At 45.8% G+C, this 15786-nt stretch overlaps 1 protein-coding gene across 3 annotated transcripts in view; it reads left to right on the forward strand.

Annotated features, from left to right (window-relative positions):
- The window catches only part of LOC115088259 (low density lipoprotein receptor adapter protein 1-B-like), a 127403-nt gene that overhangs the window by 48576 nt on the left and 63041 nt on the right, over positions 1-15786 (forward strand). For all 3 annotated transcript variants that reach the window (XM_029596362.1, XM_029596361.1, XM_029596363.1), the window contains exon 3: positions 13384-13496. In XM_029596362.1, coding sequence (XP_029452222.1) covers positions 13384-13496 — 113 coding nt within the window. The remainder of the gene's footprint in view (positions 1-13383; positions 13497-15786) is intronic.

Here is a 15786-nt window from a genome sequence, read left to right on the forward strand (position 1 = left end):
GCAGAATAGGTACAGTATCTCTTTCTACCCCAAACCTATCTGAGGTTATTCCACATTCTATCAGATGTGCCTCTTATGACATCTATCACCTAAAAATGGAGTTATGCTCTTAGATCTATAGGTGTGAAAATTGCTGTGGCAGTGCAGCTAAATGTAGCTGTGTACTTTCACAACACTGCAAGTAGGTGTACTCAGGAGCGCGTTTGGATTGGGGAGCAGAGTGTGTGTGTAGAACAGAATTTTCAATTCTACCCATATCATTTCTCACCTAGAACCCCAGCCATACTAATAGCAGGCACATAATGTGCAGGTGCCCGTGTAGTTTTTCTTTTGAAACCTGGATAAAGGTATACGAGTACCAAAGTACTTTGCTGTTATTCAGTGTTCTCACATTTGCGCCGCCCCCCTCCCCCCCCCCAAGTGTATGTAGATTTCATACACTGATAAATGCTTGTGGATCTCTGTTTTAAAACAATCTCCATTTTTTTAATGTATCGCTCCCCTAAATGGTGCTCAGGGTTTTTGCCTCATTTGTGGCTTATCTGTGTGTACAAGAGTCCTCTGCACTATAAATAGAAGCTGTCAGGCACTGTGTGGTCTGTACAGTGTAAGGCTGTCAATGGAATCCCTCATAGCAGTTCCACCCACTCCCTGTTTGCTGCTCCTTCCTCCATCCCAGCTACAATTACATTACATTCTGCAAGAAAAAGCCATTCAAATTCTGCTTGTGTTGGAAGAAGCAGTACAATAAATAATTCAACCTTTTAACCTCATTTCAAGTGAATTATTTTAGGTCTTACATTGGGAATTAGTGATGTGCAAATTAGGGTGGCCAAGTTTCCTGTTTTATATAGAACAGGTCAATGTATTTAAATAACTTTTATTTTGTAAAATACATGGACAGATGCAAAGAAGAGAGCAAGCAATTGCGTCCAATCAAGTATAACCAAACAAGAGGCTTAACCTTGAAAGTAACAATAAGAATACAAATGTCAGTAGCAATGAATAACATTACACATTCAAAATGATATTTATTTAGATTTTATATTCACTTTTTGGCACTTCAAAGTGTACATCAAAGCAGATTACATTCTGGTACTGGAGGTATTTCCCTATCCCCACAGAGCTTACGATCTAACTTTATACCTGAAGGGCAAGATCACAAGGCATGACAGTGGGATATGAATGCTGGTTTCCCGGGCTCATAGCCTGTTGCTCTAACCACTAGACTACTCCTCCACTCCATTGATAGCCATTGAACAAGTGTGATATCCACCCATGTGACAAAATAAAAGAAAAGAGCCAACGTGCCTCTGATATCAAGATTTGAGGGCACAGGTTAGCAGACTACAAAGGAGTTGCCCGGTATGCCCCAAATCACTCCCAAATAGAATTGTATATCTGAAAGGAGCCTTTCAGAAACTATGGTAGCTTCTTGATTCAAACTATCTCAAACAGAGATTTCCAACTGGCCAGCTCAGGCATACTCTTCCAAACCCGAGCAGTGGTGAATCGAGTGGCCAATAATAATTGATTTATCAAGATTATTAGTTTCCGTGAATTGCCAATTCAGTGCCAATTCAGGAGAAGCTGAAATCTCTGGCCCAGAGATTTTCAAAATCAACTCACACCCCAACCCAGAACTCCTGTACTTAAGAGCCGTCCACCACATGTGGATTGAGTCTATGAAATAACACAGGACTGTGATATCTTTTATGCAGCAATCAAAACATAAGATCTGCTCTGTGTCTACAAGTAGAACTGTGGTGAGCCTTCTCCCATAGATCTTCCCAATCCATCTCATCTAACTGTAAAAGTAATTAATTGTTCCATGTATCAGGGATCTCATCTTAGAATCCTTTATTAGTGTTTCCACCAGGCCAAGATATAGGCCTGATATTAGTTTAGCCCTCCCTATAGGTCTACTGAGGATATATTCCACCAAATTCAAAGACCTGGAGAACCAACCACCTTCTTTCAGTTTCATCAGGGACTGTTTTAACCACTCGTATGTGGGTAAAGTATTACCAGAAATCTGACATTGCTATACTAGGAGGTCAAAAGGTACCATCTGGTCCGAGGCCCACATCTGTCCAATAAATATTAATCCTCTAGTGTTCCAAGAGCCCATATTATCAAACAGAGTACGGAAGGATATAGTAGGATTGTGTTGAATAAGTGATAAAGGGGTAACTCTTTCCTCTCTGATTTCTAGCCTTTTTCAAAACTGCCACCAAATTGAGAGACTATGAGCTAAGACTGCCAGAAAATGAATATCCTTCTGAGAGGTGGCTCAAGTAAATGTTCTGCACATATTTCCACTAGGGCTTTAGCAGCTTTTACTCACGTGTGCAGGTGAATTTTAGAACCTGCTCGCACGAGGGAAAAATCAGTTTTACCAATTAGTCCACCAGTTTGTCCAGTTAATATAGAACTCTTAAAGACCACTCTGGATCTTCATCCTGTAAGACCCCCACTTGACCCCAAACCCTCGTGCTGTGCTGAAAGCCCTAAAACTTGAGATCTCCACACTTGCTCTTCATCAGACCAGTAGTAAAGCTACGCGGATAACATGCTGTCTTGCATCATGATCAACTTTTTTAAAATTTGGAGTTACACATGTAAGTCTTGGCCCCACCCTGGAACACCCATGCCCCACCTCTTATTCTTGATGTGCACACAGGTATGTATCCATGTACTTTGTGGCTTCTTAAATTTGCGTTGCTTGCACATGGCTCACATACCCACGTATGTGGCCATTTTTGTGCAAGCAGCACTTTTAAAATCTATCTCTTTGAGTATGTTTATCTGACCAGACCAAGCCGCTAAGAGATCACACCAGGATTTTAAGTCAGTCCTAATTTTGTTAATGACTGACCCAAAATTTGCATTATATAGGACCTTTTAAATCTCTGATGATTGTTATCCCCAAATATTTCAAGCTAGTGGTTTTAGTTTGAACCCTGCCAGGCACTGTGGAATCACCAATTTAGGTCTCACTGGGAAAACCTCTGATATGCCATGGTTTAATTTATATCTGGACACTGCCCCAAATGCCTATAAAACAGAGAAAACAGTAGGGACTGAATTACCGAGGTTGGTAACATATAATATAGCACATCATCTGTGTAAAGTGAAATCCTTAAGCTGTGAGTCCCCTATCTTAAAGCCAGTGACTGAGGATGACTGCCTAATCATTTGGGCCATTGGTTCAATCGCTAAGTTGAAATAAAGAGGAGACAATGGACACCCTTAATGAGAACACTGAAGAACTGAAAACCTGGTAGAAGAATATCTGTTAACAACTATCCTAGCCTGTGGTTGTTATGCGTGCTATCCGCAGCAGACCCGTGGCACGGCCCCCTCACCTTTCTACAGTGACTCCAGCTTCTGGTTCCTCCTCGCTGGCGGCGGTGGGTCGTCAGCTCCGTCATCAGGCTTCCCCCGGTGCCTCCGGCTCTTCCACAGTCCCTGGCGATCCTGATCCTGCTACCACTTCTCATTGGGCCTCTCCGCGTGGCCCACGCAGAGATGCTGCTACTCGCGTCGCGCCCCTCCCTAGACGCGCGTGTGCGCAACATTGATCCTTAAGTAGGGTCCACGGCGGGAACCTAGCTGCGGCCCTGGATGATGACGTCAACTTAACTACAATATTTAAGCTCTGGCTCCGCTCCCTAGCATTGCCTTTGCAGCAGGTCTCCTCGCTGGTCGAGTACTCGTTGCCTCCTAGAGATTCGTCTCATCCCTGCGTTCCTGTTTCTCGTTGTTCCTAGTTCCTGTCCCCTCGTTCCTACCTTGCTTCATACTCGGATTGACTACATGAACTTGACTTTGCTTTGCCTGACTTTGCCATTGATTCTCTCCAAGCCCGGACCTCCTCTTCGCCTGACTATTCTACTGCCTATCTCCAGACCCAGACCTCTGCTTCGTCCAACTACGCTATTGCCTATCTGCAGACCCAGACGCCCTGCTTCGCCTGACCGCTACTGCCTATCTCCAGACCCAGATCTCTGCTTTGCCTGACTACTACTGCCTATCTCCAGACCCAGACCTCTTCTTCGTCTGATTATGCTATTGCCTATCTCCAGACCCAGACCTCTGCTTTGCCTGACTATGATTTAACCATCTCTGTGATCAGATCTCAGCCTTGCTTGCCACTGCCTTCGGATTGCTGCCAGCCCTGACTCAAGCTTGCCCTTGGACACTTCTCCAGCTGGTTTCTTCAGGCTTTGGCCTACTTCTGCTCGAGCGCCCTCTCTCTGCCTCTGTTCCATTGGCGTCCAAAGTAAGACTGTACCATCTCTCACCTGCTGTCTCTGGACTGAACCAACTCTTACTTCGACTACACACAGAGGCCTTCCTAAGTCCTGCTGGCCCCGGCACCCAAAGGCTCAACCTGCGGGGAACGAGAGCTGGTATAGGTGAAACTCCAGCGGCCTCTGTCTATCAGCCCACTCTGCCTGCCAATGGTGGAGACCCATAGGTCCTTACCTATGGGTTGCATCAACCCCATCTCGGCCCAAGGGACCACCTCCGACGCAACAGGTTGCAAAGGCCATGGACTCGGCGGAGCCGCATGCCTTCCAGGCCATATCTAACCTGGCATCTAAGGTACAAGAACAGCAACAATTTCTTGAGTTACTGGCTTCCTCCACTGGATGTCTCCACACCCGGCTTAATGACCGCACCAGCGATCCGGTTCCTATGCCGGCTCCTCCTCATCCACAGCCATCACCATTGATGCCTCGAGCCCTGCTGGCCTTACCAGTGCCCCCACGCTTCAGTGGCGACTCCAGACTCTGCAGAGGGTTATCAACCAATGCTATATGCAATTCGCTCTTCAGTCCTCCGTTTTCCAGGACGAAATGACCAAAGTCACCTTCATCCTAACTCGTCTTGAAGGGAAGGTGCTGGCTTGGGCTTCCCCCCCTATGGGAATGGTCGGTCTCCCTCCTAAGGGAGTTATCTCAGTTTGTGGCTGTGTTTCAACGGACCTTTGATTATCCTGGGTGGCATGCCATGGCAAGCACCAGCTTGTTACATCTTCGTCAAGGTCAAAGAAGTATCTTCGACTATACCATTGTTCTGGACTTTGGCTTCTGAGCTCGCCTGGCAGGAAGACTGCCTACGAGCTATTTACCTGGATGGACTTTCCTCACAGCTGAAGAATGAGCTAGCTGGAAGGGAGCTCTCTTCCTCTCTCGAGGAAGACTTGACAGGCTGAATCGACCATCATCTCCAAGAGCATCACCAGGAGTTTTGGATGCCCAAGATCAGGATGTGAAGACAACTGAACGAGAAGACATCAGAAGGTTGGAACAGCAGGAGCATCTGGAACACAGAGGATTGACGAGACACCACGGAAAGACGTAGACGAGGGATCCCACATGGAACATAGTGCCTAGGAGTAGCTGGAAGACTTGAAGTCCTAAGGAGGACTTGCTCCTTGTGAAGGCAAGGAAGGACTGGCTGAAGAGCCCTTTTGTAGGGCTGAAGGAAGGAGACGCCCAAGGAGGAGTCAGCAGGACCACTCCCTCACTGGCCCTTTAAGAAGGGCAGAGAGGCGCGGCCCCACACCTAGAGGAAGAAGCAGGAAGCACCATGGTCAGCGGCATCCTTGCCGCTGCGATGTTGAAACGCTGAAGTAGGAGGAAGCTGGGCCTCAGGGCAGGCTCCAACGTGGGAGGCGGCCTCCGGGCCATGCATGGAGGACAGAGGGTGGCTCCAGCCATGAAGAGGACACCAGGGACGCGGCCTCCTGGCCACAAAGAAGCGGATGATGTCAGCGGCCCCAGCCGCAAAGGAAGGAGCAGTGTCACGGCTCCCTGCTGCGACAGAAGAAGGTAGGCTGCGGCTCACAGTGGCTCCTGCCACTCTGGAAGGTCCGGTCTTCAGGGCGGCCTCTGGGCCGCGAAGGTAAGAGGTGGTTCATGGCACTAGCCACGAGCCGAATCGCAACATTTAAGTTGAGTATCCATTAAATAGGGACTGACTAATTTAAGTTTTTTATTGCTGTAACATCAAATAGGAGAGGTTCCCTTCATGTAAAAGCAATCTGAGATCATCAAAATCCAAGGAGAAGGATTACTTATAGCTATTCAGGTGAGAAGAAGGAGAGAGGGGAGAAAAGGAGTTGCATGGACCCACGGAAAGGCCGAGGAACATCTACGGGAGATTTGGGGAAGAGGAAGAACAGGTATAACTTTGATACTGAAAAGGAGAGGAGGAGAAGGACTTGTGCCTTTTAGGTACTGTGAGGATACTAAGGAGTGTGAGGAGACAGTGTGGAGGAGGTAGGAGATAAATGACTGAGTATTTGAAAAAACATCTAAAAATGGCTTTCGTCTTCGTTTCACCTACATTGGGAGGGAAGCAATTCACTTGTCATCAAGCTAAAGACTAAATCAGTTGGCTTTAACATATTATATTAAACCTTAAACAAGGCTTCAAGGAAGTCACACATTTATGTAAAAGCACTTGTACCATCTAAACATGAATCAATCAGCTGTAAAGAAGTGTATTTCATCATCTTACAACATATCAGTAAAAGTATTACTGGAAACTATTAAAGCCTCCAGAGTGTTTCCTTGGTTAATGTCTTTAATGCTTATTTATGTTGTGATCATCAGTGCTGTGTACAGGAAATATAAACTGGGAATTAAGAGTTGCAATGCAAAGGAACTGTTTAAAACCTTAAATTTGAGATACGGTCTCTGGAACTACTATCTAGGTTCATCTATCACAGGGATTACATACCATTTATAGTTGATGAGCAAGGATTTTGATTGGAACATCTTTTTTGATGTGATGGCCAGTAACTTTCCATCTTTCTCCAGAGGGTACTAGAATGCATTTTGTACCTCTTTGCTCTTCTCAAGGCTGATTCTATTCATGGGGAAATTGCATTTTTTGATGACCAGGAGAAGAATGAATATTGTATCTGAGATCAACTTCCTTTCTTAATAATGAAGACAAAGATATTTCTACGTTTTTTGGAGTTCTCGTAATATTATTTGAACTGTAACTGCCATTAATTTTTGAGGCCATGGATCAAAAAACGAGGGGCATTAATTCTAATTGTAATGGAGGATGTGGAGAATCTGATATATTGGTAAAATAGCTTTTGACAAAGTCAAGCCATATTTTCCTGACAAAGGAATGAATGTCCTGTTTGGAAGGAGGAATCTCAATAGATGAACTATCTGATTTTGGAATTAGAATGGGCATGGATTGTTTAATAGAACTGGATTCGGAGTAAACTGACTTTTTTGCATGATCAGTGCTTAAATTTGTATCTTGACATTGAGATGCTAATGGCGTCGACAAAGATAGATACCTTTGCTTGACAATAGTGCCAGTGAAAATTCTATACTGAAGAGTGATGGCACTGAAGGCATTTTAATATGAATCAAAGTGTTCTCCGCACCATCAGGACCTGAATGCTTTGGCACCAAAGAATGCATTTTCTCTCCTTCTTTAGAAAAGAGAAAATGGCACCTGAGACTTCTCTGAGTCATAGCATGTAGCACGAGAAGACTCTGCCTTTTTTTGATTTAGGTGTTGGTCCCTCAGCTGGTAATGGTTTCTATTCGCTGTCCTGGAGGATTGAGAAGAAGTAAAAAATTATTTAAGTGTGTAACTTTTACATCTTCTAGCCCTGGAGACATTCATGCACAGGCAGCACAATTGGAAACATCATGGGACAGCCAGAGCAGCAAACACCAAGGTTGTAGAAACAACGGGGACATATTTTGAAGCTCAGTTTGCCCTCCCCCATTATGAAGAGAATTGAGTCCAAGTTGGACTCAATCATGGAGAAATCTAAAGTATAAAAAAAATCTTTTTTGAGACTAGCAAAAGAGACTTGCAAAAATGGAGTTTCCTAGTGGTTAGAGCAGTGGGCTGTGGAACTGGAAAACAAGGGTTCAAATCCTACTGCCACTCCTTTTGACCTTGGGCAAGCCACTTCATCCTCAATGCTTCAGGTACAAATTTATAAGTAGATTTACTAAGCAACAATAAAGGTGTATTTTATCATGCAATATGTTGCGGTCCCAGTCGCGGCAGCCGCAACTAGGCCCTTATCTCTTTGGTCCCGGCCTGTCTCCGAGGGTCTGCGCCCTGTTTCGCGGAATCTCCGCGGGGGGGACGCCGCCGAGAAGCCCTGCCTGGACGCCTTCTCCCTAGGCGTGCGCGCGCAAGCCGCGCTTATGAAGGCCGTTTCCCGCCACTGAAGGCTCCGCCCTATCCGTGATGTTAGATGCCGTGGCCTATGTAAGGCCGCCGCGGAACCCAGGACTTTGCCTTGCAACGGGGTTCCTTGCGGTTCTCTGTTGCGCCGTGCCCCGGAATGTGCTATTGCGTTAGCAACTCTGTTCCTGCCTGAGACTTGTTTCACTCCGTGCCCAAGTCTTGCTTCTGTCTGGCTAGCTTGCAGTAACCTATCTTGCTTCAGTTCCAGCTTGGTTCCAGTGGCCAGTCCTGCTTCAGCTCCTGCCTGGCTCCAGTAGCCAGTCCTGCTTCAGCTCCTGTCTGGTTCTTGTGACCAGTCCTGCTTCAGCTCCTGCCTGGCTCCAGTAGCCAGTCCTGCTTCAGCTCCTGTCTGGTTCTTGTGACCAGTCCTGCTTCAGCTCCTGCCTGGCTCCAGTAGCCAGTCCTGCTTCAGCTCCTGTCTGGTTCTTGTGGCCAGTCCTGCTTCAGCTCCTGTCTGGTTCCAGTAGCGAGTCCTGCTTCAGCTCCTGTCTGGTTCATGTGGCCAGTCCTGCTTCAGCTCCTGTCTGGCTCCAGTAGCCAGTTCTGCTTCAGCTCCTGCTTGCTTCGGTTCCAACCTGCTTCAGTCCCTGTCTGTCCGCTCCAGTTCCAGCTGCCGTGATCTCCTAAGTCCCAGCGGCCGGGCTCCTACGGGCTCCTCCTGGGGGAGTACCGGCTTTCAGGGTGAATTACCTAAGTCCCAGCGGCTGGGCTCCTCCCGGGGGAGTTCCGGCTTCCAGGGTGAAGCTCTCGTCCAGCTCCTGCCTGGTACCCGCCTCCCGACCTGTCACTCACTAGAGACTATAGTACACCTCTCCCCAGTCTCTCACAGGTCGGCCCAAGGGTCCACTAAACAGCTCACTCACAACACAATATACCCATATCACAGTGATATTAAACTTTTTTCCCCAAAAAATACACCTCCTATTGAAATTGGCTGCTTTGCATGCATAACTTGTATGTAAAGCAGCTAATAAATAGGCAATCTAATGCAAATACGATAACATAGCCAGCTGTATTATTGTAACGCATTTCAGAGTTGTAGTTATCCGATCCTGGGGACATTGCGATGCTTACGCATATCCCAATGTGCCCAGGATGCTTCTTAAAGGGCCACAACCCCTCTTCCCCCACAGTGAGCCAAGTCCCCCCACCCTCCCCCCCGGGATCTTGCGAGACTCATGCCCATCCTCTTTCTGCTTCCTCTAGATATGGTTCAACCTAAAAAAAGTTTTAAAAATCTAAAATTAGTCATGCTGCGATGGCCCACCATCCTTTTCCAAACCCCTCCCCTTTGATCAAATATTACCCCATCCCAAGCTAAAACCTCTTCTTATCAAAACCAGTCACCCCCAGTAGCAGGCCCCCTACCCAGTCCCTTACATACACCATAATCTTGGTCACCCACCCTTACATGGACGAAAGACCCTGGAGGTCTAGGGGGGCCCCAGACCCTCCACCTGCCCCCAGACTTAACAGAAGAGTCCCTGATGGGCCAATGGTAGCTTGGAGTGCCCCCCCCCCATGATAATCAATGCTGTTCTCCATAGTGATGTCACTCAGCCTTTGCCCTATATGAACAAGCCTCACTGGAAGACAAATCTGAAATTTGAGCATTTTTCCTAGTGTTTTGGGGTGCCTTTCATACCTGACATGTCACTGGGAAAGAGGGTTAGTGATTCTGTAGGGTTAGGTCATCTTGATTTTCAGATTGTCTTCAATTTTTCTGTAGCATCCTTAACTCTTCTGTGCCCCTGAATCCATCCCAGAGTTGCCTGATTACCTTTCTCTGTTTTGCCTTTCAACTCCTTAACCCATAGCTGTGTTGAGTATGGCCTTAAGAGTGTTTGAATGTATGCAAATAAAGCTAAAATCCATCAGCTTTAGTGGAAGGTTTGCTAAATCATGGTCTCCTTGAAGTAGGGATACTTTCTCAGTACACATTCAGTGGAGCATGGAAGAGTTCCTAGTGTGGGCTGCAGGAAATCAAAAATTAGGTCCTTCATGGTGTAACCCCCTTGTTCTCCTCTTCTACAATATAGGGGCACATTTGGGTGCTGCAGGGTATCTGCTAGTGGAGAGAAGCAATAGCTTTGGGGACCCATAGGGTCAGGACAAAGTTCTTGGTTTGAGGTCCTTAATACAGGGGTCACACAGTCTCAGGGCCACACTCACTGTCCTGGACCTCTCACTCTTCTCACCATTCTGTGTAGTAGTCTGCCACTGGCAACCACATGCCAACAGCCAAGGTATCTAATCGATCTGGCTGCTCACACCGTGCCAGCTTTTTCCTTCTCCTATACTTGTATATAAAGGGAGCTGGTCTATTGTGATGGGTTCTCTCCTTTGTTTTAAAATTTGGAAGAGATTGGTGAGACTTTCAGTGCTTTCCTAGATTTTCTTTTGCCATATGAGCTCTCTCCATGTTTGTACTGCCTGCTCTGTGGAGGTGTGCCTTGGGCTTGAAAAAGTATAAAAACTGGTGTAGTAGACCTGGTTCAGAGGCAAAGATTGTATTTTTTCAAGTTGGATAGGGAAAGTTCTGAAAACATCTCTTTCAAGGGATGTGTAGAGGCAAACTTTTTGTTTTGGTTCATATGCTCATTGGATAGGTCACCTCTATTTGTTTGGTTCATTTAAAACAAAAAAAAAGGTTTTTGTTTATTCATTCCATTCGTTTTTCATTTTCAATTGACATCAAAAGAGGAAGCAATCCCTAGGCCTAGTCTAGAGATTGCTTTCCCTATCAACTTCAATGAAAAAAGAAAAAAAGGCTGGACCCTAGGCCTCAGTGAGAAGCAGACTGGGTCCAGCACTGACGTTTAGGCCTGGTCTCGGTGTAAAAGCCTAGGCCTGGTCCAGGTCTGGTGCTGAGACCTCGCACTGGTCTGGGCCTGGCTCCAAGGCCTAGACCCGGTACCAGGGATTGGCCCTGAGGCCTGGGCCTGGTGTGGAGTCCTAGACCTAGGCCAGGCCCAGTGCTGGAACGCAGCCATGAGGTCCTGGCACCTTGGCCTATGCCCAGTGCCAGTACCCAGTGCTCAGACCTGTTTCTGGGGCTGAGGCCTAGGCCAGCACCATGATCGAGCCCTGAGGCCTGTTACTGGTTCTGAAGGCTAGGTCCTGTTCCAGGGTTTGGTCCCAGCACTGAGGCCTAGGTTCTCCAAGTAATGAGTGTCATTTTTCAAGCGCCAGGACAAAGGCAGGAACCCTGGAGGCCCTTGCTCAGCCTGTCTCGGACCTAGGCTTCAGTCCAGGACCAGGTCTCAAGGGCCTAGATTTTAGTGCCAGGCCACCAAAAGCCCATTTCTTAAAAAAAATGCATTGAATATAAAAATACCCAAAATTTTTCAGGTGTTTTCACCAGAGGATATTTTCGGTTTGTTCCATTCAGAACAAATTGAAAATTGCCTCATCTGTTGTATTTTTTGCATTAATTAGGTAGGAATGTGCATTCATATTTATTTTCCCTCTGTGAGCCTTTTTAACTGTTCCCTTCCTTCCTTCAACACTGATACCAAACTCTGCACCTTGAGATCAAGAAGGATCTCACATCAAAAGGTATCTTTAACAAACTTTCTGTGGTTTGCAGCAATCAGAGTATATAAAAAGGTATTGGCTTGATCAGAGTTCATAGGTTCTTACAGCATGTTTGGAACAGCATCACCAATAGCAAAATCAATAACAATACTTTCTCACCAAATCTATACTTCATGAGATAACTAGAGCAGGCTTCCCAAACCTGTCCTGGGGCCCCACAGCCATTTGGATTTTTGGATATCCACAATAAATATGCATGAGATAAATTTACATAAAACTGAGTCTTCATGATACACAAATTTATCTCATGCATATTCACTGTGGATATCCTAAAAACCTGACTGATTGTAAAGTCCCCAGGACAAGGTTAGGAAATTCTGAACTAGGGAAAATATCAAAATTACTTTCCCTCTTCAATAAGATATGTTGCATCATATTCCTCTCAAGGGTCTCCTCCAGCATAGTAACCGCATTACTTATCTCTTAGGTACATCCAAACTCTTTTTACGACCTTAGGGCCACTGGGTATCCTCCTGGTATGTCACAGGAACCTTCCTTGTAGGCAGCAGCAAAGGATCACTGGGTTCCCAAGTTTTAGCTCCTATGGATAACAACCCTTTGGGACCTTCCATGGTCTATGGAGCCCTAACTTCTTTCTTTGGGACCAAATCTGGCTCCCCTAGTTGTTCCTCCTTGAGGAGAAATACTCCTCCAACCTTGGGCCTTTCCCCTTGAGGAGAGGCACTCTGGGCACACCAGCCTTCGGTTGGCTACCCTAAATCTCCACTCCTACCAAACCCTTGAATACAGGTTTATATGGTTTTCAACACACTCTCTCAAGTGGAGCTTCTCCTCATTAAAACTTAAAGGAGAAGCATCATAAAGCACACAAAATACACCTCATACACTATCTTCCCATTAGTTAGCCTACATCTAGAGGTGAAGTGTCACCCCACATTCTTTTCACTAAATTAATAGCCATAATGATGCATCTTTACAGTACCAGTAAAATATGTCACCATTAACCATTATCAATGCTTCACCCCCTAACCCTCCCCCCCCCCCCAAGTAGATATCAAGAGACCAAGTAGATATCAAGAGACCTCCACCCATAAATTCTCCGTGGACACTAGTGGCATAAGGCCTAAATTAGGGACCTATCACATTAAGAATGGTTGTAGATAGACTGCATTTGTTACATGTGTTCACGTCAGTTAAACAGACCAGTGTGCTTCAAAACATGTGGCCTTTCAGACTGTCCATCTATAATCAAGTTCATTTTTTGTGAAGCTAATTGTTTATTTCAGTTTTAATCAGTCTCCTCTTGGAGGTATCTGTGAGACTCTCTTATGGAACATTTGGAAAGAGCTCGTAGGTGGCACAGAAGATAAATCTTCCTCCAAGACAAGAACAAAAAGCAATTCACCTGTAATATATTAGTAAAAGAAAAGATAAAATTGAATAGGGAAAGTGCAAAGTGAAATAAAGCATTTGCTTGCCACTGGATAACAGTTATCCAGTGGGGAATAAATGCTTTATTTCACTTTGCAGCAAAGATTTTTGCTATCTCTAACACAACTTCTCTTTCTTCAGGCCCGAGTTAGCACCAAGAAATTCCAGAAGGTTACACTGACAGTCTCCCCAAGGGGCATTTTGCTACAGGACTCTGACACCAACGAGCTGATCGAAAATGTCTCTATATACAGGTATGCAGTGGTGAATGGAGAATGGGCATGAGCAAGGCCCCCACATTCAGAGTGCACACCTTACAGATCTGCATAAGCTCCCAAAGAAAGACTTGAGCAATTCAATTAATTAGTCCAGGAGTTAGTTAAATAATAACCACCAGCTGTTCCAGTGTATAAGAGAATAAATATAAGTGCATTATGGAAACATCTGCGTATTGTATTCATAAACAACTGCAGCAAATCTGTGGTGATGTGGAGCAGTAGATGCTTATTTTCAGGGGTCCCCTTTGGCAGTTACTGCGGTGGGAAAATGCCTTACTGCAGCCCTAGAACACTAAAACTAGAGTTCAAATCTAATGGGCGCCAGCGAAGCTGGGAGGCCTAAGAGGAGGCTTGCACTCAGCCAAGGGGAAAGAAAAGAGAGGTCTACACCAAAAATGTTGTTCCAAAACAGACAGAGAATTTATTAAAAGCCCCAAAAGCAATCACAGTCCAGGAAAAAGGTAGAAGAAAATCAGCATGCAATCCAAATGCACAAAAAAAGCCAATTGTTACAGCTTCTTCCACTCTCAGACACCATCAGCTTTTGCTGTTGTACTCAGTGTTCTGTCCATCTCATCTTTTACCACTTTTCAGGGCTTTGATCCAGTTCCGCACACAAAAGTCAGTTACTTTTCAGAACCTAGGAAACAGTGCTGGAAATCCCTCTTCCCCTGACAAGTCTTTAACCCAAGCTATGGACTTTCCAAAGTACACAGAGAAGGTCCCAACTTCAGAGGAATGCTCTTCTTCCCAGGATCCCTTCCTCGGCTTCCTCAATGTACTTAGACTTCAGATGCACTTGAAATCACAGAACCACTTGAGGCTTCACTGGGCTGCAAGCCTCAGCCTTTCTCGCTCCAGGCCTCTTGACTTATGAGAGTCTCAGCCTATATCTCCACCAACTACTCAGTCAAACAACTCCTCATAAGAACATCAGAACATAAGAAATTGCCATGCTGGGTCAGACCAAGGGTCCATCAAGCCCAGCATCCTGTTTCCAGCAGAGGCCAAACCAGGCCACAAGAACCTGGCAAGTACCCAAAAACTAAGAAGATCCCATGCTACTGATGCAATTAATAGCAGTGGCTATTCCCTAAGTAAACTTGATTAATAACCATTAATGGACTTCTCCTCCAAGAACTTATCCAAACGTTTTTTGAACCCAGCTACACTATTTGCACTGACCACATCCTCTGGCAACAAATTCCAGAGCTTTATTGTGCGTTGAGTTTAAAAGAATTTTCTCCGATTAGTCTTAAATGTGCTACTTGCTAACTTCATGGAATGCCCCCTGGTCCTTCTATTATTCGAAAATGTAAATAACCGATTCACATCTACTCTTTTAAGACTTCACAACAACTCCCTCCTAGTGCTCCAACTTCCCCCAGCCCCATCTTCTTTGGGGAAAGGACTCCCTTTTTACCTGCCAGAACCTCCCAACCACTGGAAACTTCATGTTAAACAATGTACTATTAAGTCTTATAATAAGGCCTAAGTTGCCTTACATCATATTCAGTTGGAATTTCTAGAAGAATATACTGTAATAGTAGAAACTAAAGATTAAGAAAAAAAGTCTACTAATGTTATGGTTATTTGGTGTTTGGGTGGATCCTTGAACACTGTGGCAGCTGACCACGCCCACGGGGGGGGGGGGGGGGCAGTCCCGTGAGGGACCACAGTGTCAGGCTAAACTCCAGACAGACAAACACAGATTTGAATATTTTATTAAACAGTATATGGACCCACCAGAGGTGGCAGTAGTGAGTAGTGGTTGTAGAGCCGGGCTGGGCACGTTTCTCACAGAACGCTGGATCAGTGGATCCTCTGTAAGCAGTGCTGTAGTGGAAAGAGACTGAGAGTTATGAGCACACAATAGAATTAGCATTCAGAGTCCCAAGTAGAATAAGAGAGCTCCGAGACAGGGACAGCAGGCCCTCGAGGAGCGAGTACCTGATCCCTTAGAGCAAAGAGACTCGGTAGCATTGTACTCAGTAGCAGTAGCAGAGATTTCACTAGTCGAGAGGTCTGACATTGGAGCAGAGGGCAGGCCCTCGAGGAGCGAGTACCTGATTCCGGCGAAGCAGTACTGTAGAGAGAGATGTTTTCTGTACTCACTGATGGTGACTGTAGTTAGTTCTTCCAAGTAGAAGGTAGAGGTTGCAGGCAACGACAAAGGGAACATGGGCCCTCGAGGAGCGAGTACCGGTTTCCTGATAGCACCTGAAAGAAGCAGAGAGGCCTCCGAGGAGCGGGTACCCTGTTAGTG

Source organism: Rhinatrema bivittatum, chromosome 3 (assembly GCF_901001135.1).
Source record: "Rhinatrema bivittatum chromosome 3, aRhiBiv1.1, whole genome shotgun sequence".
In the NCBI taxonomy this organism is placed as follows: Eukaryota; Metazoa; Chordata; class Amphibia; order Gymnophiona; family Rhinatrematidae; genus Rhinatrema; species Rhinatrema bivittatum.